General features: G+C 39.4%; 2 protein-coding genes across 2 annotated transcripts; one reads left to right on the forward strand and one right to left on the reverse strand.

Moving 5' to 3' along the window:
* Window positions 1-348: 348 nt before the first annotated feature.
* Window positions 349-4,129, reverse strand: LOC118418038 (phenylalanine--tRNA ligase, mitochondrial-like). The gene is made up of 5 exons (XM_035823833.1): window positions 3,510-4,129; window positions 2,448-2,607; window positions 2,005-2,136; window positions 1,288-1,448; window positions 349-942 (listed from the first exon to the last, which is right to left on the reverse strand). Exons 1-5 carry the CDS (start codon window positions 4,107-4,109, stop codon window positions 655-657), a joined length of 1,341 nt encoding a protein of 446 aa, XP_035679726.1. The 5' UTR covers window positions 4,110-4,129; the 3' UTR covers window positions 349-654.
* A 396-nt stretch (window positions 4,130-4,525) lies between these two features.
* LOC118417994 (LYR motif-containing protein 4-like) lies at window positions 4,526-21,649 on the forward strand. The gene is made up of 3 exons (XM_035823783.1): window positions 4,526-4,677; window positions 5,894-6,014; window positions 19,637-21,649. The coding sequence occupies exons 1-3, from the start codon at window positions 4,592-4,594 to the stop codon at window positions 19,691-19,693; spliced, it is 264 nt and encodes an 87-aa protein (XP_035679676.1). The 5' UTR covers window positions 4,526-4,591; the 3' UTR covers window positions 19,694-21,649.
* The last annotated feature ends 3,481 nt before the right edge of the window (window positions 21,650-25,130 follow it).

The raw sequence follows: 25,130 nt of genomic DNA on the forward strand, positions 1-25,130 counted from the left end.
ACGACTATCCTGTGCATCAACATAAATAATGGCCCTCTCAACTGATATTTGCTGAAAGGACAGAAAAAGGTCAAGTTTGAACTGTAGAATTAATATCTGTAGGATTCAGTACTTATTCCTTAAAAAAACTAAGATGTGTATCATAGGCAACATCAAAAATCATATGCAAGACAATAAAGACATAATACTTCAGTATGTTTGGAACATTTGTTGATTTTACTATGAAACATTGTACGCTTTGGAAATCATCAACAGTATCCATTGATGATACCCCTACCTCTACTGTCAATATCATAAATTGTCAAAAACCAGTAGGATATTTTTGTTGGTCATTGAGTACATCTGATTTGAAATCTTGAACCATATCAAAGATATTAAAAAATGGCAACATTTGTTTACATCTTACAGATCTGTCAAGTGTCATTACAGCTATTGCACCCTGCATTGTATTCAGCAGCTCCTATTTAAAGCAGAAAATCAAACTGCAGCAATGGATGATTTGGTCAGCTATCTGTGGTTAAATTCTTTCAAGTTTGAAATACCCAACAAACTATACCTTGAATGAATATCCTTCTTAAAACAAAACATTTTTGTTTGTACTCCTACGACCTCCAATTACTTTCCATCAAAGCATTGTGTAGCCATGACATTGTGTTAAAAGCGCCCCTCAACACCAAGCTGTTGTACTGCAGCATCCTGGATTTTCTTATGTATATTGCTGACCTCCTCGTTTGTGAGCAGCCTTTCCAGCTGGAAGTATTTGATCCTGTATGAATTGCTTGTCTTCTTTGTTTTGGGGTGAACGAACTCATCATACAGAGAAACTTCTTCTATGACATCTGCTCCCACAGTGCGGACAAGGTCCAAGAAGTCTGCACGTTCAAACCCGGGCGGAATCCAGAAAGATATGTCCCGTACAATTGGCTCATACTTTTGGAAAGGCTACACAGAAAGGAAAGTATGCAACATAAGTTCATCTCAAACATTCCTTGAATTTTGTATGAATAATGCTAAACGTTTTCCAACACAAGGGTATACACGGATCAAATTTTCAACAACCACTGTCCCCTTCCTCATGAAGGATACTGATCAATACTGATCTTGAACAAGGTGACAGTGGTCATTGAAAATTTGATCCGTATATACCTTTGAGTTGGAAGAAAGTTTAGCATTGTACTGTGATTACTTACTACCAAAACAGATGAGCTTCCTTCTGATAATTCCTTAAATTTTTCCTATGCACAAGAAGCAAACAGAACATTAGAAGCATAACCAGAAAGGCTGTACCTGAAACTTAACAGGCTGGTTGACATCGTTGACCCTGAACTGTGAGAGGAAGCCGTGGTCGTCGCTCCAGAAGAGGCGGATATCAGGAATCCCGTACAGGATCATGGCCAGCCTCTCCAGTCCCAGCCCAAAGGCCCAGCCAACCTTGTCTGAAGCACCAGCTGGAAGAACAAGGGCAAAGCTCAAAATTTCACTTTGTTCTGTCAACAGCAGTCACCTACATGTACCTACTTCTTTGACATGGATCAATTAAGTTCAATTGCTCCCTGCTGATGCAAAAAGAAGTGCCCCAAAGACATATCATCCATTTTTCCCTCTTCAAGTACATGTAGATGGAGCAGCCAATCCATCTTCAAGCATAGCACAGTGCTATACTGGCAGTGATTTGTCAACAACATGGGACCTGTCCTTGGTGCTGAATAGGCCACTCCCCTTCCAGACAGGATTCCAATTGATTGGACAACACTACCTAAGCCCAGTGCTCTTATTGGTCAGTGAAAATGTCATCTTATGCTGCAGGCTGATTGGACAAAATAATTCCCTGTCCAGGGTGCTGATTTGACAACTTACCATCCCTGTCCTAGGTGCTGATATCACTCCTGCCTTCTGCCAACATTTTGCTGCCCATTAAAAAATCCCTATGAACAATAACAGACACCACTACAAGTATGTTTTATTTTTGAAATGACAATAGCTGATGTATTAGAAACATCAGACCTCTCCTCAGTAATTCTTGTTCCATGACTCCACAGCCCAGCACCTCCAGCCATTCCCCACCATACCAAATCTCCAGTTCAAATGATGGGTGGGTGAAGGGAAAGTAGCAGTCCACCCATCTAGTTTGCAAGTCTGAAACAGATACAGATCAAATGGTTTAATTGCTTTACTTCAGTCTTTTGAACATATAGAAGATTGAAGTCAACATGACGAGGGGACAGCAGTGAATAAATATTATGCTTCTGCCCTCCTATTATTTTTGGCTTTATGAACTTCAAATATCATGTTATCAACATTGTCCCATCTCATTTACTTTTTTGATCTCTCACCCTTTCTTGTTGTCTGGCCTATAACTTAGTATAAGTCACCAAAGAAATGTTAAAATACACAATGTACAACATTATATACAACACTATAGGTCTATACATCTATGTCAAATGTACCTTCTCCAAAAAGGCTTTTTACGAGAGCAACCAGAGTCTGTTTGAGATCATGCTCCACCAGTTTGGCAGCCTCCAGTGTGTGATTCTCCTGTTTCTCCGGAACCCTCCGACCTTCCTCAAACAGCTCCAGCATGTGGCCTCCTTTCACTCCCTCAAACAGCTGAAGAAAAAGATCACAGGGAGTCAATAGTGTGTAACAGCAGGATGGAAAAGTCAGATTCACTAGTAACAAGGCCAATATCAAACACCAGCAAAAGGCATGGCTTCTTTAGCAACAGAGTAGTGCCATGCCAGAAGAAGTGGTCACAGCACCAACAGTTATCAGCTTTAACTTAAGGCGAGGCTAGATAGCTATAGGGCCATGGAGAATCATCCTGTCATGTTTAACTATAAAGCCCTGGACGAACCACACAAACCAATTCTGACTGTATGCTGACGGAAAAGAAATAAAGAGTTCAAGAGGAGCGGTTTCATCTGGAACGAGACTCCTGCCTAACTGAAGATCTCTACTCTACTCTATATAATCATGAGCTTTATTCTGTTTCACACTGAAATATCTGATGAGCCTTTTGTAGCCTTGAGCCTATATGAGTTACAATATCTTGTATTTTAATAATAATAATAATACTAATAATGATGATAATATCGGGTGTATTTTGCAGCCAGTAGGTATCCAAAGTGTGGGTAATGAGGCTGTTTAACGTGGCCGAGGCACCTCCTTGAGCACAGGACCCCCGTTTTACGTCCCTCCCGGAAGACGATTTCATGGAAAGCTTTGTAAGGCTACAGCAATCTGGACGTCCTTGGTTGGGGGATCGGACTCCCATCCAAGTACTGTCCGGACCGCGCGTTGCTCAACTTCCGAGATCGAGGGATCAGGTGTACCAACGCGCCACGCGGTCGTATAATAAATGATCTCTCGTTTTTTATTTCACACGGCGTGTGAAATAAAAAGTCGTCTGATATGCCACCATGCCTTCCACAACAATTAGAATAGAAACTCCTCTTGTTCCTTTCCTTGTTTAAGATATTGTTAAAGCTTTTGATTTTGAGGGCACTCACCGTATGTTTAGTAAAGAGTCTAACCCCTTCCATCTGATGAAACACTGGGTAGTGGCTTCTATCGATGTCGTCTCTTCGGTAGACGTCTCCGGTCACCAAGAACGCGTCTAGCCCAGACTTCACCAAGTCCCGCTGATGTGAGGATGTGTGCGGTCTCAACAGTTGGTCACTGTTGATGTAGTAGTTATCCTGCTTCCTTCGTGTCACGTGATCCTTCGGAATCAACACGCTATCGAAGCTCTGCTCCGTGGTGGTCGCAGGACTGAGATAGTCGTAGACAGAGAATAGCGGGTTACCGCGATGAGTGTACCTGGCATAGATGTGATTGTGTATCCTTTGTTTGATAAGGTTGAGTGGGTGATATTGTTGGTTGTGAAGGTTCCTACCAACTTTGGACAAGATTTGTGGAGTAACATTGGTCCACTCATCTCTCTCATATCTGTTTCCTAAGACTTGCACAGCATCGTTGTCTAGTTTATTTGGACTCGTAGCTTGAGAGCTGAAGTTTGTTCTAGACAGCCTGACAGAGCAAGGCGCTTGTCTACATCCTAGATGCATGATTCGGCGTGTGAAATAAAAAGTCGTCTGATATGCCGCCATGTTGGATTTGGTTGACAGTAGCTCGCGCTCGCTCAGACCAGAAATAGTCCTTCTAAAAATGTCACTTACTCACAGTCAAGAAAAGCAGTTCAAACAAATAACCTGATACTTTTCCCATTATGTGACCGCTTCCGTGGTCGTGGAAAGCTGTTTAAGAAGCTGTCAGCGACAAATCTTAGATTACATCTTACACAACGACTCTCATCACATGGAGGCAGCCATTTTGTCCGGATTGAGAGTGCTCTTGCAGCAAAAACACATGCCTGATAAAAATTGTACAAACTATAATAATTTTATCAGGATTGTTGTGATTTAGAATTAACTAAGTTTATTTCTTGCCAACTGGAATGATTATTTATATTTTTTACGTAAATTTTGTAACTCTTGTACGCGATATGCCGATTAGCCACAGACATTATGTTAGGCACTGAAGTAGTACACTGAAGTTAACACAGTTGGGGGCATAGGTGAAAGGTTACAAAATGGCGGCGAGCACGCGGAGTGTTGTCCTTTCCCTGTACAAAAAGATCCTTCGGGAAAGCAAGAATTTCTCTGGTTACAACTTCAGGTGGGTACTCACTGTGAGATATATTTGTCTATGAGATGTCATAGATATAGCCGATATCGAAAAACAGTGTAGTATGTTTTCCTGTTACAGTGTTAACCTGTGTACGGTTGCGTTTCTCCTGCTGATACGTAGCTAGTTGTTACGGGGATTTTTTTGTTGTGTAAGAAGATGGATGTTTTATTATTCATTGTTTCATCGGTTATATCGTTGAATTTTAATGGATTTCCTTGTGCTGGAAATGCTGGTCTCATTAAGATATGAGTATATGATCTGATTTTGATTATGCCCACTGTGCTGACGAATTTTCATATCACAATGATAATGCAATTTATGTAACTACGTAAAAATTATAACACTCACTGACTCAGCTTGTACAGCCTGTAAGTTAACTATTACACTGCTTTGAACTCTGATTGTACTCAGCTGGCTATAGGCTGGGACACATAGCAGTTTATTGTTGTTGTCCAAGGGTTGTCAGTCATTCCAAAGACATGCACACTTTTTTGCACTGTCATCCAGGCTATTGGCATGGGCCAAAGGAAATAAGGGGGGTTATATTTCCAACTGCACTTGTGCAGTGTGATGAAGTGTGAAGGCTCCTGGGTCATAGACAATTGCAAAACATGTCTGGACACACGTATCTAACGTGGTTGACCAGTTAGAGGGCCGTCAACAGTGTTCATATACAGTTTAATCATGTAGGAATAGGACTAATAGGAGTTTTTCTTATTGGACTGGTCCAGAAAAACGGGACCTGAAAAAATTTGGTGGACAGGATGTTGGAGCTTTTGGAAGATGAACACATCATCTGATCAGGCATTTACACGTTTCGGGGCCCTCCAGTCGAGGAAAATAATATTAGCAAAGTAGAGTCTATAGTCATTTCTACCAAGTTTTACATTTTTTTGTTGCGAAATGGACCATTGTTTTGAGTATCATCCATTCACAAGCTCTCACATACTGAATCAGGTCCAAACCTGGACTAATCATTTATTGCCATATCAATTAATGAAAATGTAAAACAAATCCATGCAAAGTAGTCTTTACTTGCATGAAAACATCCACTGTCTGTCAGTGTGGCAAAATTTCCATTCAAGCACAAAATGATCTAATTTTCATCTCATTGTTTGAAAATCTTCATGCACAGTAAACCTGTACTGTATTAAATGCACCAAGTGTACCAAATTATGCAGACTGTTATGTTTTCTCCATGTAGGATGTATGCCGTGAGAAGAACTAGAGACGGCTTCAGAGCTAACAAAGATGAAACAGATCCAGTGAAAATACAGGACCTAATCCAGCAAGCAGAGGAAAGCTTACAAGTAATAAAGAGACAGGTAAGTTTTAATACCATTCTCTATTGTTATCCAGCTCGGTGATAATAATTCATCATGCAAAGTACTTACCGCAATATTTATTAAAATACAATGTTTCCAAAATACCTTTAGTCAACACAATAAAGAATACACTAGTGACAACAGCAGAAATTTGAATAAAGCCAATTAAGTTATCTGAAGTGACATTTACTAGTCTCTATCTGTAAACAAAAGTGAAATGTTTGCTCCCTTTCTTTAAGAGATACACCTCACTCAATTTTATTTTGTTTTTCTGAAGTTTCATTTAACAGATTGGTTAGTTAGGCTGAATAGCAACCCTCCTTCCCTGGTAAGTTCACATAATGCTTCACGGGGTTGTAGCCAACACCCGTCCTTCCATCCTTTGACAGATTTTGCAGCTGTGGACAGAAACAAACTTTCCCCATTCCATCTTCTGTAACAGACAACAATTGATATGTATTAAAAGATGTAAAAAAAAACTGAAACCCTTGTGTAACTTTTCACCAAAACAGATGCCACTGAACAGCTTAGTCTAACAGCAAAAGTTACACCTCAAAATGCAGGAAAAAGCGTTTCAGAGAGTCAAGATTTCAAAATGTGCTGGGACCCTGGACCCCTCTAGAAACATGCCTTTGTTGCTCGATAGGATTCCCAAATCGAGGGGACAGAAAATGATTTCAGGCTGGCTACAACCCTGCTACTACATGTACTACTGCAGTAAAACTTTTGTGATGGCTTATTTTTACTTTTTTTCTGCGACAGATTACTGCAAAACCATTACACCACAAATGTATGTTTTGTAATTCAACTGTATTAATATGTTGAATTTTAGAACTTCAAATACAAACTGCAAAAACATCCTAAACCCGCCACGCCCACCCCCAACCCCCCTCTGCAAAATAAATCCAATGCCACAGAACAGACATTTACAGAAGAATGGTTAGGCAGAGACCAGTTAGTCGGGATACTCAACCACACAAGAGCTCTTCCTATCAGGTTGTATTTGAACTGCAGTACAGATACTTCAATGGTTAACACTATATATATATATATATAGTTAGGCAAAAGTACGTGTTAGCTTACATCTACTAACTGGCATGATACATTATTGTGCTATCTCACACATGTAAACAATGCAGATGAAAGTGTTATCTTTGTGTTCATTGGAATGAAAAGTCAAACCAAACTATTTTTCAATGTCATTGTTGTTCATACTATTTACAATTTTTAGTAGAAAGTAAAGCACTCAGAAGACTCATGAAGGGTGTTATAATCCTCTCACTTGTATGATTATCATTTTCACAATATAGTTACTGTTTTTTTTCTTCCTCTAAGTACTATACAACACAAAACTCTTGGAAAACAGCTAAAAATACTAAAAATTGTTGTAAGAGTATGAATCATGATTGCTACGAGGGCGCTTCAAAAAGTAATGTCACTAGCTTTATAACAGACTAATTTTTTCATCGAATGAGTTAAAATTTGGCACAAAGGTAAAGCAATATCTGCTTTTGAGATTGAGATATCTCACTTTGTTGTTCACATTTTTATAAGTGGCCGACTTGAGTTCTAGGTGACCACACCCTTCTTATCCCGTCGAAAGAAATTAGAGGTTCAATTTATGTGCAATTGATAATGTCCCTGACTCACTTGTAGCGATTGTATGAAGCTGAAATTACACATGTATTAAGTTCTATTTCTTCATAATGCACATGCCAATGTTCACCTTTGAAATCCAATCATGTTTTCTTTTTTCGTTCCTTGGGTGAAGTGAGGTATGTCCCTGGTCATCGTTGTCGTTAATCAGGGGTGGGCTGATTAAAGTTTCTGTAGTGGACTTTTCAATAAACAGAAAGAAACCAAACTTTGCACACTTCTTTGTCTTGAAACAACCAATAACTGTGCTAAGTTTCGTATCTTTTGGTTGATGGAAAATGGTTGATACAAAACCTTTGATAAATAAACCACGTATTTGGCTATTAATCAAACTGCCTGTGATATAGTAACTCGCTCCTTTCTACCACCTGTAAAACATGAACCATTGGGAGTTCAGAAATGAAAATTGGCATGTGACCTATAAAGACATGTGTTATCATATGGGCAAAATTTCGGCTTCCTACAGTAGTTAAAAGAGGGTCAGGTCTAGAGGAACTGATCTTCTGACAAACTTCCAGGGGTATGGTTATCTAGAAATCAACTCAGTTGCTCATAAAAATTTGAACAACAAATTGAGATATTTTAATCTCAAGAGGATATATGTCATTACCTTTGTGCCAAATTTCATCTCATTCGAGGAAAAAATGAGCCTGTTACAAAACTAGTGACATTACTTTTTGAAGCACCCTCGTACATATCTGCTTAAATTCATTTTTTGCAACACTGTAAAAAATTAAGAGTTTGCATTTGTGTACCAAGACAATTCTTCTTAAAATTTCTTCTGGCCAATTTCCTATAAATTTCTTCTATTTTCTATTTCCTATATGATTACTATGACCTACACAGTCTTGGATAAATGTATGAAAACACTGGAATTCTTCTAGGGTCAAGTCACTGAGTGCCCTCCTTACATGATAAGTTTGCTCATGATATCAACTGTAGCTGAAATTAGATTTGCTTTGCTCTCATTTTGCTATGAAACCTAGCAACAAATATAGCTTGAGCTGAACCGATAACCCGGATTGTTTATCATTACAATAAGCTTGAGTCTTAAGGCAGATATTACTATAAGGGACATTAAGCTATACCAGAAACACATCCAGATGGTGAAGTTTGGTTTGGAAAGTCACCAGCTGGGTTCAGGAGCAACTAGACATGGCATTGGTGAGATGTTAGCCTGTTAGCTATGTTTTCTTAAATACCATTAGCCTGTTTTCTTACCATTGGTTGGTTAGAAATATAATAGAATACAATAAGTGATATCATTATATTTAAGAATTAGAATTAACGAGAGGAAAGAAACAGATAATTTAATTCAGCATCAAATACGTTCGACATTTTTCCTGCTACAGCATTTTTTAGATGAGGCCATGCTGGCTTAATTTTATGGATGACATCCTCTTGAGCTCCTTAAACTAATGCGCAAGGGCGAAAAAAAAGAGAGAAAAATCCAGCAAAACATGCTGCTAAACCACAGGACTAAACATCCAGACCATTCTTTCTCAGGCTTGGTTTATCTTATGTTTATATTCCAGGGCTCAAAATACTGGGTGCATGTGCACCCAGGTGCACCCAAAATTGGAGCTGTGCACCCAATGATTTTCTGTGGGTGCACAGGGTCCACCCAAATATTTTCTTAGGTTTATGTATGTAAAGATATCAAAGTATACAATTATACATCATATTCTTGACATCTAAGTGTTAGAAAGATAATAAGATGTCTGTCATGGTACTTGTTCAAGAATTTGATAGATTGTATCTAAGTTTTATCATTAGGTTATAACTTGAATTTAAGTGGTGCACCCAAAACTTTTTTGGTGCAACCCAATTTTTTAAGCTGAGTGCACCAGTGCACCTAGTCCCAAAAATGAATTTCGAGCCCTGTATTCGGTAAGACTGTAAGAGACAATCATTGCCATTTCAGTCATGTTGAACTTGACATTGCCATTCAATCAATGCGCGTGCGGATGTCATCCATAGAATTAAGTCAGTTTGGCCTGAACACCTGTAACACCGGCTGCATGGCTTGAAGTATCCAGGCTAGAATATCTGAGGTCTACCTTTGCAGGTAAAGGAAAAATATGAAGTTTAACACCAGGAATGGACTTCCTAAAAAAGTTTGCTGCCTTCACATCAGTTGAACAGGCAAGAATATCACAGGGGCCCCTCGGAGACTTTCACAATGTAGAGCTTTAATACAACATGGCCGCTCTTCGAGCAATGATGAACTAGAGTTCCACGAACACATACCTTTGCCAAATAAACCAGGTTTGTTATGTAGAATGATGTCTGTAGACAAATGCGTTACTCATTTCATTTTCTTCATAATTATATGCTTGGAGTTGGTTTATAAAATGTCGGCATTGATTATGCAAATTAGATCCCAAGTTACAATTAATTGATATCAAATTGTATCAAGCATAACTTAAGCTATCAGCATACCAAAAATCCTTTGATCCATTCTTGACTTATTCTCTTTCAAAGTCTTTAAATACACCCCTTACTCTCTTCCCTCTTTCTCAGTTACATATGTGACAACTTTGATGAAAGTACTATAATGGAATGCAGTGGATTTATAAACTTTTCCTCATCAATCATGCAAATTAGCTGTTAATTTGCATAATAAGTATCACATTATATAAGTCTTCACTTAGGCTATCTACATGCCAAAAATCATGACGATCCGTCAACACGTTCACATTTTCTCATTAATTCTGCAAATGAGATCATCATTTGCATGATAAAAATGTATTGACATTTCTCTCTTTCTCAGCTACATATGTGACAAGTTTTAAAGTCCTATCATGGAACGTAGTGAATTTATAAAATATCCTCATTAATTATGCAAATTAGCTGTTGATTTGCATAATTGGTATCTCATTATGTTTGTCTTCACTTACGCTACCTACATACCAAAGAACATGATGATCCGTCAACATCTTCATATTTTCTCATTAATTATGCAAATGAGGCCATCATTTGCATAATTGATATCTATCGACATTTCTCTCCTTCCCAGCTACATATGTGACAAGTTTGAAAGTCCTATCATGGAATGCAGTGGATTTATAAATTTTCCTCATTAATTATGCAAATTAGCTGTTGATTTGCATTATTAGTATACCATTATGTAAGTCATCACTCATTCTATCTACATACCAAAAATCATGATGATCCGTCAACACGTTGTAGAGTTATTCTCGTCCAAAGTTTGAAAGGAAACCGGCGCCTGCAGTTCCAAAAAAGCCGCTAGGGGGCCCAAACTCACAGCACTTACTCTCTGCCTCGAGGGCTATCTACCACTCAAAAATCATGATCACAGCATGTCCAGAGCAGGAGATATCAAAAATTGAGGTTCTGCTGCAGTACCTTAGCAAGCCGCTAGGGGGCCCATTATCGAACTTGACCTTCGTTTTCCCGACCCCTACCCACCTACCAAATATTATCGGGATTCATCCATGACTTCTTGAGTTATGCTGTTAACACACACACAGACACACAGACACACACACAGACTCACAAGCCCAAAACATAACCTTAGCCATTCTGGCAAAGGTAAATATACTAGTACTCAAGGAACAACAGTCACGTCACATACAGAGGTGGCATTGGTGTGGAAGATTTTCAATCTTACCAGCAATGCTGGTTGAAAAAAAACTAATCATTTTTGGACCAAACTGTCTGCAGCCCGACAGGCTACAACTGCAAGTTTATACTGACCTATATTTTCAGGAAGTTGACCAATCATGATGACCTGTTCTAAATGAGGCACATTGTTGTGTCTGGAAATTGATGTGTTATGTGAAGTCATTACTCAAGAGTAATGCAAGATCAAGTTTGGCACCCCAAGAAGTGTCACATCCAAGCCAAATACAAGTGGCATGGTAGAGGCCAATGTCATTCTCCTACAGTAGTTTGGTAATTAGCCAGTGGGACAGACATTCCTATGTCTCGTGCACTGCTGAGCTCTGTAAACAACTAGCTGCAGTGCTACATTTGTGGACATGCATTGGCACCCTTCCAGCGGCTGTGCTAAGAGTACTGCTTTATAAAACCGGCAATGCAGGCACTTGGCAAAAACATGCCCAAACTATTCCAGAAGTTTCCTTTGTCTGACAGAAGTTAAAAACATCTATTAGTGGTGGTACATGTAGTCCTACAGAGTAGCAGAGATCATTTGTCTGGCTTCATAAATACTCTTTCTTACCTATCACAGAAGCACAGATGATGCCTGTACTACCAGCTAATGTAGGGTCCTCTTACACATAAGAGTTAGCTACCACGTGATGCATGCTTTGTACATCATCCCTGTTGCCATGGCAGTTACATCAAGGACAACGTCAGTGTCTTCTCAGATTGAGCTTCAACAATGTTACTCCGTCTGGATGTCTATTAAGCCCCATTTCAGTAGGAGTTATGAACAGCATTTAACAGGCAATCCATCCTCATTAGCTGAAGTCAAGTATCTCCTGTAATGACTTCAGCTGTGCACTTCCTGTCATGTTGGAGACACTGGCCCCATTTCTATTCAGTCCCACTCACTCACTCACTAGTCGACCCCCGGAGGGGACGGGGTAAGTCCATGCACTACTTCAGCCCACGCCTGCCTGTCTGACATGACAGCTCCCAGGTCCTCCTCCGCTAGCCCTGTATCCCTAGAAAGCAGCCTCGGGAAGGTCAGCTTCCGGGAATGAGTTTTTCCACGAGGCCTCCACAAGAGGAGGGAGGAGATTACCTCCTCACTAGCCCGAAGGCAGTGTCCAGCAGACAAACATTCAGTCCCAATGCTAATGGGCTATGGCCTGATACACGTTTTTCCATAACCTTTAAGATATGCTCCCATTGTGGCTGAGCAAAATTTCAAAATTGTATTTTCCCAAAATAATATTTTGCAAGTTGACAAACATTTTACCTGAAATTTGAAACAAATATGCAATGCAATGCTATTGGTTTCAATATTCCCTAGTAACTCTAGCATGACTACTTTACAGGATGTTAATTATTAATGCAAAGCTCAGTATTACAACATGCTCATGTATACTTTGTCATTGATTTTGTCTACTTTATTAATAATATGCTTTAGATTCTAACCTGACTAAATCAGGCTTCTAGCAGCCCTTCCACTGATCAGTCCTCTAGTGACAAGGCCCAATAAGCTGGCAGCGAGAGATTGCCTAACACAGGCTACTTTAGATTACATATTTAAAGATTTTTGCTGCACAACTGTAAAAATACTACTAAACTGTTGATCCAGGATTATATCCTTTAATACCTCCTGGGAACTAGTGCATCCAATCTTTCCAAGATTCAAAATCATTTCTGTCCTGATGAGGACAACAACAGAAGGCTGACTGAAACATGTAACGTCCTTTGATATCAAGTTGTGAAATATTTTACAGTAGTCTCGACATCCATTATACACAAATGCTAACATCCTACTGTCCATCATAGATGCTTTTAGCCATAAAATATTCAAAAGGTTACCAACATGAAGGTCTCTAATCTGGATGATACCAGGGGATTTCAAAAGAATTTGTACTAAAAGCAACAGAGATGGAGTCAAGAAAGGGCAAGTTCAATGTCATGTATTTTATGTACTTTGGGTTTTAACCTTGGATGATGTACAGTTGACTTTTCCATTTCACACGTGGCTGGACAAAACTGGGAACCCGTGCTTGCAAAGGAGATCCAAACGAAGTGGTAATCCTTGCAGAATCCCACATGTTCAAGAACGTGACTCTAATACTACATACCCTATGTCCCTATGGAACTACATTGTATCTTTAAGTATGTTAATCCAAATATCCCCCAGATGTAATCTTTGATGCTGGACAGATGGATATCATCCTGATTAGGTTTACATCTCCTCCTGTATACATGCATACATATATATATATATATACAAAGTTGTTTTTCCAAGCAGATGTTAACCTCCAGGCTACCTGGGCATAAAATGGTTCGACTGCTACCGGTACATAAAGCAGTTGTTATTTGGACAGTACATAGTACAACCATTTGTATGTTTTTGTACCATGACTGTTTTGAAAGCTTGTTGTTTTTTTTAGAAGTTTGAAAAGAGCCTAAGAAATCTTGGTTTAAGAATGTAGTGCTAGATTCAAGATAGGGAATGTCTTGTAGTGTGAAATAAGACTGTATTCAAGTCAGAAGTCTGTAAGAATTTTATAGCTATAGATCCTGCAGCCTCGGGCCAGGGATTTGTGGATGAAGTCTCATCATGCATAACAGTTCTGTGGCGTATGTACAGCCTCTTGTTGGTAGTATCGTGCAATTGTGTGGACGTCACTCTATTATCAGAATGAAATGTGGAGGAAGTCTGGTATGCCTGTGTGCGTCAGAGCTCACTACTGTTGTCGTACTCATAGAAAAACATTTGTGATGGATCCTACATCTGCCAGCTGCAGGTGTTCACTCCCTGGTGTCTTGTGTAGTTGTAAACATGAAAACATAAAATGATACCTTAACGAAATAATTTTGCAAGCGACTTTACATTAACATAATCTATGGCTGGATACTGTAAATGCAGAAAAGTTTGCGGTAGTTTTATGTTCGCAGTTTTGACGGTGGCCACCGCAAATTAAGTAAAAACCACCATGAACATTTTTCCATTATTTTTATAGTATGTGGCTACAGTTTATGGCACTACCGTGAACTTAAAACCACTGCAAACACTCCATTTTCCCGCTACCGGGAATGTAAATTGCTCTGCGAACTTAAATGCATTTACAGTATCATCTGGAAACAAAAAGACACACACAAACACAAACATACACAGACCCAAAACCATACCTCCATTTTTCATGGAGGAAGCATATACAAGATTCAGTTGGCAGCTAGTACTGTGTGGGTTTGCACTCTGATATCAAAAAGTCAAGTATGAAAACAGTTGATTCTATTACTGACTCTGGAGACTGTATTAACAGAGTCTTGTCGTTAGCAGATAAGCCGTTCTAAGCATTTTCATTTGACTGAGCATCTGACTGAATATTGATAGTAACCAAAGCCAGCAGCATTATAACATTGATCCTTTAAACAGTTATATTTGGACAAGGATTTGTGATATGGCATTGCCTGAGCAGTGTATATCCAGGTGATTAGCTTTCCTATATCTATCTCTATTTGTGGACACAGTATACAGTAACATGCCACCAGGACAATGGATTAAAGGTAATCAATACAATAATGAAGCCCAACAGGAAGCATGATTAACAGTATGTGCACTTGCCCTTGGCCACGCATCTGGGCTTCGATTTCCATTCAGAAAACAGATACTGGTTAGCACAAGGGCCAGGCCAAGACCTTGATAATTGGGCAGGCTTAGTTCAGTCAGCTTGTCTGACAGGTTCCTATGTCAACTGTTGGTGTGTACACTGACCCCAGGCAAGACTTAGGTTATGGGTACAGGAAGAACGAAATGTGTTATGTGGAGCTAGAAATGTGGTATACATGTATAGAGATACAGACTACTAAGAATTACAAATATGTATCATGTGATGGCACTTTCCCCCCATCAATTTTCACATGGCAGATGCACATATATGTATAGATGTGTATGTAACATTACATGTATGTACCTGCGTCCCCATAAAAACAATATGTATGTGCCGTCAGCAGACCCAGTCTTTACTTTAATCTTTCAGAAATATTCTTTGAAAGTCTCTAGCAAGATGATTTTATAAAATAAGGAAAATTTCAACTCAAAATTGGGACAAAACATGATCTGTCATTTTTCCAAGTATTTGGGTAAGTCCATTTTTTCCATCTTGTTACCTCCATGAAATATTAATGGTGGTTCTATTTTAGTTAGCACTTGTCCATCTGTCAAATAACTCAAGAACGGCTGGATTGACTGGTTTCATATTTGGTTAGATAGTGGGGTGATAGATAGCTCTTGTGCTCAAAAAAAGTGACATAAGTTTGGAGCCCCTAGGCAGGACATAAACAGATACCAAACATGCAAATAAGGAACTGATTTTCATTATAAATATAAATGTTGCAAAATGATGAGTAAGTTGTTTGTCCTTTGCATTGATTATGTAGATGTCTATGTCATTAACATTAAATCTACAAAAACTACAAATATTTCATGAAGGTATGGCATTTTACAGTTGCCAAACTCTAGTTGGAAATTAAACTCGCTTAATTTAATCCTTCCTCAGAGTAGAACATGGTTGAACTTTCAAGCTAGCTTTAAAAGTAATGTCAGTGTATGTGATTTTTTTAGATGAGAATAATGTCAGAAGCCAGATGGATTTCCCCACCCCCTCATTCACAGAGGGCTAACACCTTCAGTGAATACCTGACAGGTTAGGGATTACTCTGTTCCGTTCCACCATTGTGGTAAAAATCTGTGATTCAGTCTTCTGGAGTTGGCGCCCTTTTACGAGGTCAGAGGGCTGCACAGTTTAAAGCCTCCACAGTGGAGCACAAAGGATGTATAATACCATGGCCAGATCTCGCCAGTCTGCACAGAATACCTAACGACTTCCCCTAGACTGATGGATGGTGCACTTGGCCATGAATGTAGTACTGGTAGCTGGTGATTGCTCTGGTCTGGGCAGTGCAGCCGCCACTTACACTTAACAACCCTGTCAGCTGGCGTGTCTCACGGTGATAAGCACCTGACTAGAAGTTCCTGTGCATTTTCTGAAGTTCACCACACATAGCTCAACATTTTGATTTGCTTTAATAGAATTGCAGGTGGGTCGCAGGCAGTGGTACATAGGTTGGTTTTGTGACCCACACATTAATACATAGACATACATGTGTAACATTTTAAAATACACTAAAAAAGTGGAACATTGAATAAAATCATTAATGTTAAATTCAATAATTTGAAATTTAAAATGTGATCTAGAATATCATATATGGCATCACATTACATGTATATCACACCTGTATGGTACTGTAGAAAAAGAAGAAGAAGGAAAACAAGTTAGTCATATCACTGCTGTATGATTACCAATGTACAGATTTGGTCGTTGAATAAGTCAGCAGTAATACCATTATGTCCAAATATTGACCTTGTATATTATAGGCCTACCTGTAGACACACTCCACTACATGATGTGTCAATATGAATTCTGAACACAAAAGAAAGTTTACCTTAATTTATATTACAGTCTATATTATAAAGCACACATTTAAGACAGCTCAGCACTTTTCTACAATAATTATATGATCAGAAATTATACCTATCCTGTGTTCAGAGAATCCCACCTTTTGACCTTCTCCCTGTAACATTAAAGGCATACTACGCAGTTTTTTGCGCTCAAATTTGAAATATTCTAGAATTAAGAAATATCAGATTTACTACTACTTTTTGTCACTTTTTGACACTTTTGTGTCATTATTTCATGTTTGCAACGTAAAGGATTAGCCTACAAACATTCCGCTCTAGGCACCCTGTAACCTTGTGTCCCCCCAAGTTAGACCCTCCAGGTCTTGCTTGCCACCGGTAGGTCCCCCCCGGGGTGGGGTAATCAGTTAGCACATGCATGGCAGACTGCAGATAAAGAACACAATGGAGATCTTCTTTGGAAACACCTATATCTAATCATTCTAAAATAGCATATAATCATGAACTTATTAGTCTATTTTGTAGGATATCAACAAGCTGAGGTCATATTCCCTTCAAAACTGCAAGAAACCAAGGTTGAAAAAACCTTGTACAGAAAGCTAGTCTACTGTACTCAGAGGAACTGTCAACTGGCCCCCCACTGGGAAGCCAGGCTGATAAGCAAGAAACAACAACACACAGAGGCAGCAACCAGCCTGTGCCCATCTGTTTCTTGGAAGATCACAATTTTTATACATCATAATGTGGTGCATTGATGTCGCAGCATCTCTCCATGAATATTGGTATGCAATGCTATAGGGTTGATTGAGCTAACAATGTAAAGAAAAAGTAGGAAAAGCTACTTTTTGTTTTGTTCAAAAATCCCGTAGTATGCCTTTAACTCTCATATTTCCAGTGGATGCCATATATAATACCACCACATGAGAAAAATACATGAATTTAAATTGATTTAAAGAAATATACTAATGAAGTATCAATAATCCTGAGGTATATATACTTCAGATATTGAGGTGTTCAAGACAATCTTTAGATGGCCTCTATTACATTATGGCGGCCGGTGGGATTATGTGGGTTGATGTATAGGGTCTGGCCTTTCACCACCTACTGGTATATGTGCATATTATTTGGCAAAGCCTAAATGTTTCAAGATTAGGATTTGTCAGGAAAAATTCCACCATGGTCATGTTATAGCAGAAGATACTGATTGCCTATCTATTATTCAGCCTCTCTTGGCTTAGCCTTTGACTTTGCAGCCTCGTTATTGATTACAATACTGACCAGGGCTCCAAATACTGGGTGCATGTACACCCAGGTGCACCCAAAATTGGAGATTTGCACCCAATTATTTTCTGTGGGTGCACAGGGTGCACCCAGATATTTTCTTACATTTATGTATGTAAAGATATCAAAGTATACTAGTGTACATCATTCCTGACATCTAAGTGTTAAAAAGATAATAAAAATGTCTGTCATGGTACTTGTTTAAGAATTTGATAGCTTGTAACTAAGTTTTATGATTAGGTTATTACTTAAATTTAAGTGGTGCACCCCAACATTTCTTAGTGCACCCAACTTTTTAAGCTGGGTGCACTAGTGCACCTAATCCCAAAAATGAATTTTGAACCCTGCTGACTTTGGCCAGTCAATGGGGTGTTCCAGAAATAGTCAGGAACATCGTTGCTCCCCCTCCCCAACCCATTCACAGTTTGATTACCTGGTCTCAATGTAAGGAAGTATCATCTGTATCAATCTACCTTTCATGAATGGAAGTCATCCTGAAGTCATCCTGACTGTCTGTCCACCCTAAAGTACTTTGATGAAACATCCCTCGGCAGAGTTGGAGATTTATATCTTCATTTGCTTCCATTGCCTGAAGGTGCTTTAAAGAACACCATTTCAAGTCCTGGATAGAGACAAGATGACAGTTGCTATGTATCAATGTGTAGGGAAATGGATTGGCTTCTTAAGCAAGGTGGACTCACGGATAAGGCATGAAAGTCAATACGAGACATGAAGGGGAATTTTATGCAGCCTCTACAACTTGTACCGGAGATGGCAAAAGTAGAATGCAACAAATGAAAGTCAATGGTTATGATGAAGGATTAGATTCAGCTAATCCACAAGTCAATGCTGTACGGTATGCCATTAGGTCTTCACTTGCATGCATAGTAGGCATTGAAAGCACATGAACTGTAATTACCATATTCATGATTAGGCCAGATGACATGCAGATACCACTGCTGAGTACAAGTGACATCAGACATGTACATACATGTACATCAGTCTGGTGATTATATCCGTGTGACAGACAGCTTAGGCAGGACCATTACACTGCAGCACATGGGCCTATGGCAATCTGCCATAATGTTTGGTGTAGATGGGAAATATCACTTCCAGTTGTGTGACTGCTGTCTAGTCCATCTATGATTTAGCTGTCAGTACATAAAGGTAGTATGTCAGCTGTTAGTGCATCAAGGTAGTATGTCAGGACACTGTAATACTATATTTGTTTCATCGCCTACGCTAGAGTATAAAATAAGTTTAAGAATAAGTGTTACATTTACATGACCATATGTATACTAACTAGCTATAACGTAGCTATAACATTTGTTTTACAATTATTTCAATATGTGTGTTTGCTGTATAATAACTTAAGTCATGTCTTTAACAAAATATAGATAACCACAATGACCTTTGACAGTTTTGCCATCATTTTTTATTAGCTTTATATATGATATTCTTGATAGCAATATTTTCCTTAATAATCATACTCACGAGAAGGAAAAAACACATTACATGACGTATTGTATACATGTAGAGGCTTGTAGCTTCTGTGACTGATATTTGTAGCCTTTGTGTCTGCCCGCAGGTTGTGATAGGACAACTGTACAGTACAGAAAAACTGGTGATAGAGAAGGACATGTAGAGCCAGCAGTGAGACAGCCCAGGGAGGATGTCTGCAGCCATGGAACACCCATGCCTCAGGACAACGCACATGTAGGACTGACGGTTGACGCAGATGGACATTTATTTCTTATTTTGTGGCGTTGACATCCACTGGTGGTGCCAAACCCACGGCATTATTCATGGCAGCTGCATCCAAATGCAGTATATATGGACTCTATACCCTCTATTGTCAGGATGGGGAGGGGTGCATGTATCCTATATGACATTTACACAGTTTAGACAATGTGTCATCAACTAGGGTCATTTTCATTTACAGTTTGAAGGGGTCCTCAATAAAAATGATTTGAGCTTCTCATGACTAGACAAACAAATAAACAAACAAACAAACAAATACCTTTCTGGGTATCTATCTACCTTATATATATTCAAACAGTTGAAATGTCAAACAGCATTCTAAAACAGCCTGCACTTTATTGCAATGCATGTATATTATTTGCTGGCCTCTCTCAGGAAAATCCATGTCCAGCGGCTTTTATTCGTTGTTGGACTGAATTTCTCTGCTCAGGACAGACTGAAGACACCCACTCCATCCCGCTTGACGGACAAAACTTTATAAGATTTTTGAGATGACAAAAAATCATGTAAAGTTGTGATTTGTCTGTTCATAAGTCGTAACTTTTCTTTGTAATGGACACCTTCAATTGTGTTTTGGTCTTCAATCAATATTATAAGGTTCTGTATTCAATACATATTCAGTAGGTCAGCTAAGTTCCACTTGAAATGTAATGCTCAAAATGCAGCAACAAATTTAGTCCTTTGCCTTTCTTTTTGGACAAACATATATACACTTGTAAGTCCTCCAGTATTGTTTTTAAGCTATTTTTGTATTAACTATCTGTATCTATTTCAAATAGATACATGTGTGTATTATACATGTATAGTTATGAATTAGCCCCTCCCCCATCTTATTATGTGGACAAGCCCTTTAATAGCCCTATGAGAAAGAAAGCCCTTCAAGATAAAGATGGCCCAGCTGCAGTGGGAAAACTCTTATCTTTTATATAAGATCTACTTCCACTGTTATTTTAAGCTATCTGTTTCTGTTTCAAACTGTATAAACATGTATCCTTTGTGGATGACCCCTCCTCTTCTTATCATACATGCACTATCCCTTTGCCCAATCACTGCATCTCAAAGGCAATGGTTGTACATACAGTTCATATTGTGTTATAAGATAATCATGTACATGTAAGAGACTGTTTCTGTCAGATATGTTGTCAGATATGTTCTATCAAAGACATAAGTAGTAAATATGATTATGGCCACAGTAAATGTTGATAGTTACAAGATAACTGTAATGATACAAGATGGTTGAGTTCTTGATTGCTAGCAGAAAATGATGTAATGGAGCAATGGAGACAGTCTACTGTACAAGAGTTAGGATTTGTATAAGTAGTAATGTTATTTTTAGAGTTTGTACTTTGGCACTTGTCACTGCAAGCTTGAAGGATGTATTAAGATGTTAAATCTCTTAAAGGGAATGATTGCTAAGAACAATAGAGAAGATGAAGACTATGAATCTGGACTGACAAAAAAAAGACACTTTTGAAAAGTAGGAATTAGCTCCAATTGGCAGTTTGGGTCTTATCCTTAAGGTGGTATCTCACTGCAATCGGGGCACCGGTGCAGCACTGCAGGGTTCGTTGACTGTGGTACGGTTTTGTTATTTTTTATAAATAAGACATTGCGTAATGTGTAAAAGTATGACCAGACAACAAAATGTATGAAAATTTGTCTCCAAAATTCATTGAGTCATCTATGAACCTCGTAGGGCTGCACCAGTGCCCCAAGTGCAGTGATACAAGAGATGTCTAAATTACAAGTACAAACTTCACTCTGTAAAAAAGTAGGCAACAAATGGGTATGAAGATGTGTCACCTTTAGAAAATAGTACAATGTACATGTATAAAATCATTACACATTAAAAATCGTGATTAAAAAGTACAATCACCATCTAAGTAGTCATTCACTGGTGAGCTCTACATCTAATAGATAAGTTGTTACTTTCTTTAAGAAGTCTTAAGAAAAAGAATCCAGTTTTCCGGATAGACGGTAATGTCTTGTAGCACTTAGCAATGGTTTTGTACCATGAGAGAAAAGTTGGTCTCGGTTTGCCTGACCACAACAAGTTTGTGAAAGGTCGGGACCACTCCATACAAAGACTTACTAGTTACTGCATCATTTCTATTCCACCTGAAGACTATAGAAAAGTGGACAGCACAGATCAAAGTAGACTCACGAACGGCTGGCGCCAGTCTTATTGGCCCAGCCGGGATGTGCTGACCTAAACTATCACCTCACTTCCACACGGTACCCTCTGAATAGTCACCTTTTGCTTGCTTTGGGACACCTTTCTTGTCGGTTCACTTTGTGTCACCAAGGGCATTCGTACTTAGCTCCTTAGCCCACGCATCCATTCTTAGCGTTATTGTGTGTAGTAGGAAGATTAAATCCACTCTCCGTATGCTGTTTGAAGTAGGAAGTGAAAATTCTGTTCACATATAGCTAGGATATGCGTTCAAACGGCTGACTGCACCATCCGGCCATGACAGGTCACACAGATACCCGTCCTTGGTGCTGATCGACTCTCCGATGTCTTCCTGTAAGTCCCTGCTTTTCTTTTATGGCGCCAAAGGGTTACCCATGGCACACAAAAGACACGGCCACCGGATTCAGTACACGTTTCCATTCCATAGTTGAGACTAGAGAAAATCTTACGGGAAAAAGTTAAGACACTAAGTCGTTATTTCAACCGCCTTGCCTGTAAAGCTGCTTGTGGTGTCAGAAGGGTATCGGTGTATTACAGTGCGGCAAGGTGCGGGTTAGTATTCACGGCAACAAGTCTCAATTCCAGGGGCATACCTTATGCAGTACCCTCTGCTTAGTAGGCACACTATAAAAGAAACGCATTCGACTTTGTAGGTTGCACGCCTATTAAATATATATACAGAAAAAGGTCCTCTGCACAGTTTTGAAAAAAAATGAAATTCTTCTCATCTTCCCAAATCACACTTCCTTTGGCCAGGCACGCAGAATGACAGAACTTGGTAACAGGCATATTTTCGTGAGCTACAGAGCTTATTTCGTTTCTAACCTTTTAACTCAGTCGTTTAAAATCACAAACCCCATGCACTGCCTAAAAGCTGTCGTTAGAAGCAATTTCCGCTCTAAAGGCCGCGTCTCGGAGAGTTAACTCAATTTATCTTGTCTTTGATGTAGTTTCCGCTGGGTGCACGCGAGCCGATGCACTTGGACAAGCTCGACAGGGGAGGAATGAAATATAATAGGAGGATTTCATTTTACTTCTACGCATGGTTTTGCAGCTGAAATCAATAGATACCACCAGACGCATATTGATATCTACTGTTATCAAGAACTTTCTTTGATTTCTTTTACAACAATTAGTATTTGCTGTGCATTGGTATTGCTTTCATGAAAATACCGAATGGATGATACGTACACTCTTAAATGGAAGTGTGGACAATTTGCTAGTACAAGGGAGTATTTGGGGCTAGCTCTCATGGCACTGTACGTCTCAGGTAGTTGTCATTCACAGTGTTCGTCATAGTCATTTGGTGTAAAGAGAAAGCTATTAAACTTCACTTTCACCCACTGAGAGGTGTCAACCTCTGCTAATCAAAAACGGCTGGTGCATTCAAATCACAACCGGTTATTCCTAATCCTTGTAAGTCGGGAGATTTGTGATTCCAAGAGTGGCGGGTGCGTAGTATCCACCAGACTGACTATACTGGCTATTAATTAAAGGGAGACAAATTTACCAGGGCAGTTGTGCTACCAGAGGAGGTGACCGGCCGCGTAGGGGAAACATGAACCTAAGCGTAGACTGACTGTTCTGGCCAATTTCACGATTTTTTTTGCCGATTTCGACGATCCCCGCACCCCTGCAGGAAGGTTTGGTGGAGGCTAGCAGATGCCGGACTAACAAGCGCCTCTTGCTTTAGTGCCACTGGGGAGTGGTCCGGCCTGCAGTTAGGCTTCTCAAGGGCGTACTAAGGTCAATGGGTAATCTTGCCCGGTCGACAATTGAGGATGGGCCATTAGCACGCCATCCCGCAGTTCGGCAGTACTTTTGCCTTTCGAGCACTTTTCCTCTCTTCTGATTCAGGTCGTCTCCAAGATCATCGGTAACTTGTTACTACAATTATACTGCAGTGCTTGAAAGACCCACTTACACACCTGCACGTGCATCCACGTTTTGCTTGGCGCAACATAATTTTAAACCCAGCTCAGTGTACAACTTAAGAACACCGCCTTTCCCCCTCCTACGTGCATAACCTTTTGTATCTATTTCTTGATAAGATAAAAAAATAAGTAATTTTTTTTGTTACATGTAATTGGAAGACGTAACTGATTTGAAGAAAGTAATAACTTGGAATTAAGTGTGGCAGCCTAAAATGTTGATGGCACAACCTGGCTTTTGACTCAGGTTGCCACCTGGGCTACCTTGCTGAAAAAAATTCGATCACTGTAACTGTAATATGTTACTTCTTGATCTTTATTTTGTCCTGTGACTTATTCATAAGCAATCGCAAATCAATCTGAAAGCATCGCTCTTCGGGGTAACGTTCATTGAACTTTGCGGTCTGACTTTATCGGCCGAGATTCCAAAATCCATATGAGTTACCTCGCATCGCATTTGGACGGCATCGGCTTTGTCCCATTTCGACGTCAAATACTTGACTGGATTTTTTTCTTCATAAAAGCACCCTGGACTGCCATTCAGGTTCAAAGGGGAAGTGCTGGAAATCTCAAATACAAGTACAAACTACTTGCGTTTGTGGAATTGATGAGAACTTGGTAGAAGTGTGTTTTACACTGTACAACACTTTATTTATTCATCATTTGGTTTTCGGCCCCATGTATTGTGGTATAAGTACAGTAAGTAGCCATGCTGGTTAGGATATATGTGTCATATATAGCTAGGATATACACCCATAACCATGGTAACGGTATCCCTATGAGTGTGCTACAGTGATGGCTTTCCTAACACGTACAGTTCACTGCAGTGCAGATGTGGGTCACATTGTGGGTACGTCCAAAGTTCAAACCGATGATATGCCTTACCACTTGCCACAAATGGCGCGAGTGATCTAGATTCCAGGATAAGGGAAGTACCGATACGGAACCGTGGCTATCCATCACTCCTTCAACAAAGGCCATGGTCTGCGTCGTTTACATCAGACCAATCATCAATTATCAGGACGTAACGGAGACCCCATAGACCTATTTGGTGAGAGGTAACTAACTTTAAAAGCCTGAGGCATTTACAAAGATTACACTAACATTAACCCAATACACCACAGCGTCCAGTGACGAAGCTAGCTATTCGTATTTGTTCAAAGTTACAGCGCGTTCATATTTCGTACTTTAACTTC

This window comes from Branchiostoma floridae, chromosome 6 (genome assembly GCF_000003815.2).
Source record: "Branchiostoma floridae strain S238N-H82 chromosome 6, Bfl_VNyyK, whole genome shotgun sequence".
NCBI lineage: Eukaryota > Metazoa > Chordata > Leptocardii > Amphioxiformes > Branchiostomatidae > Branchiostoma > Branchiostoma floridae.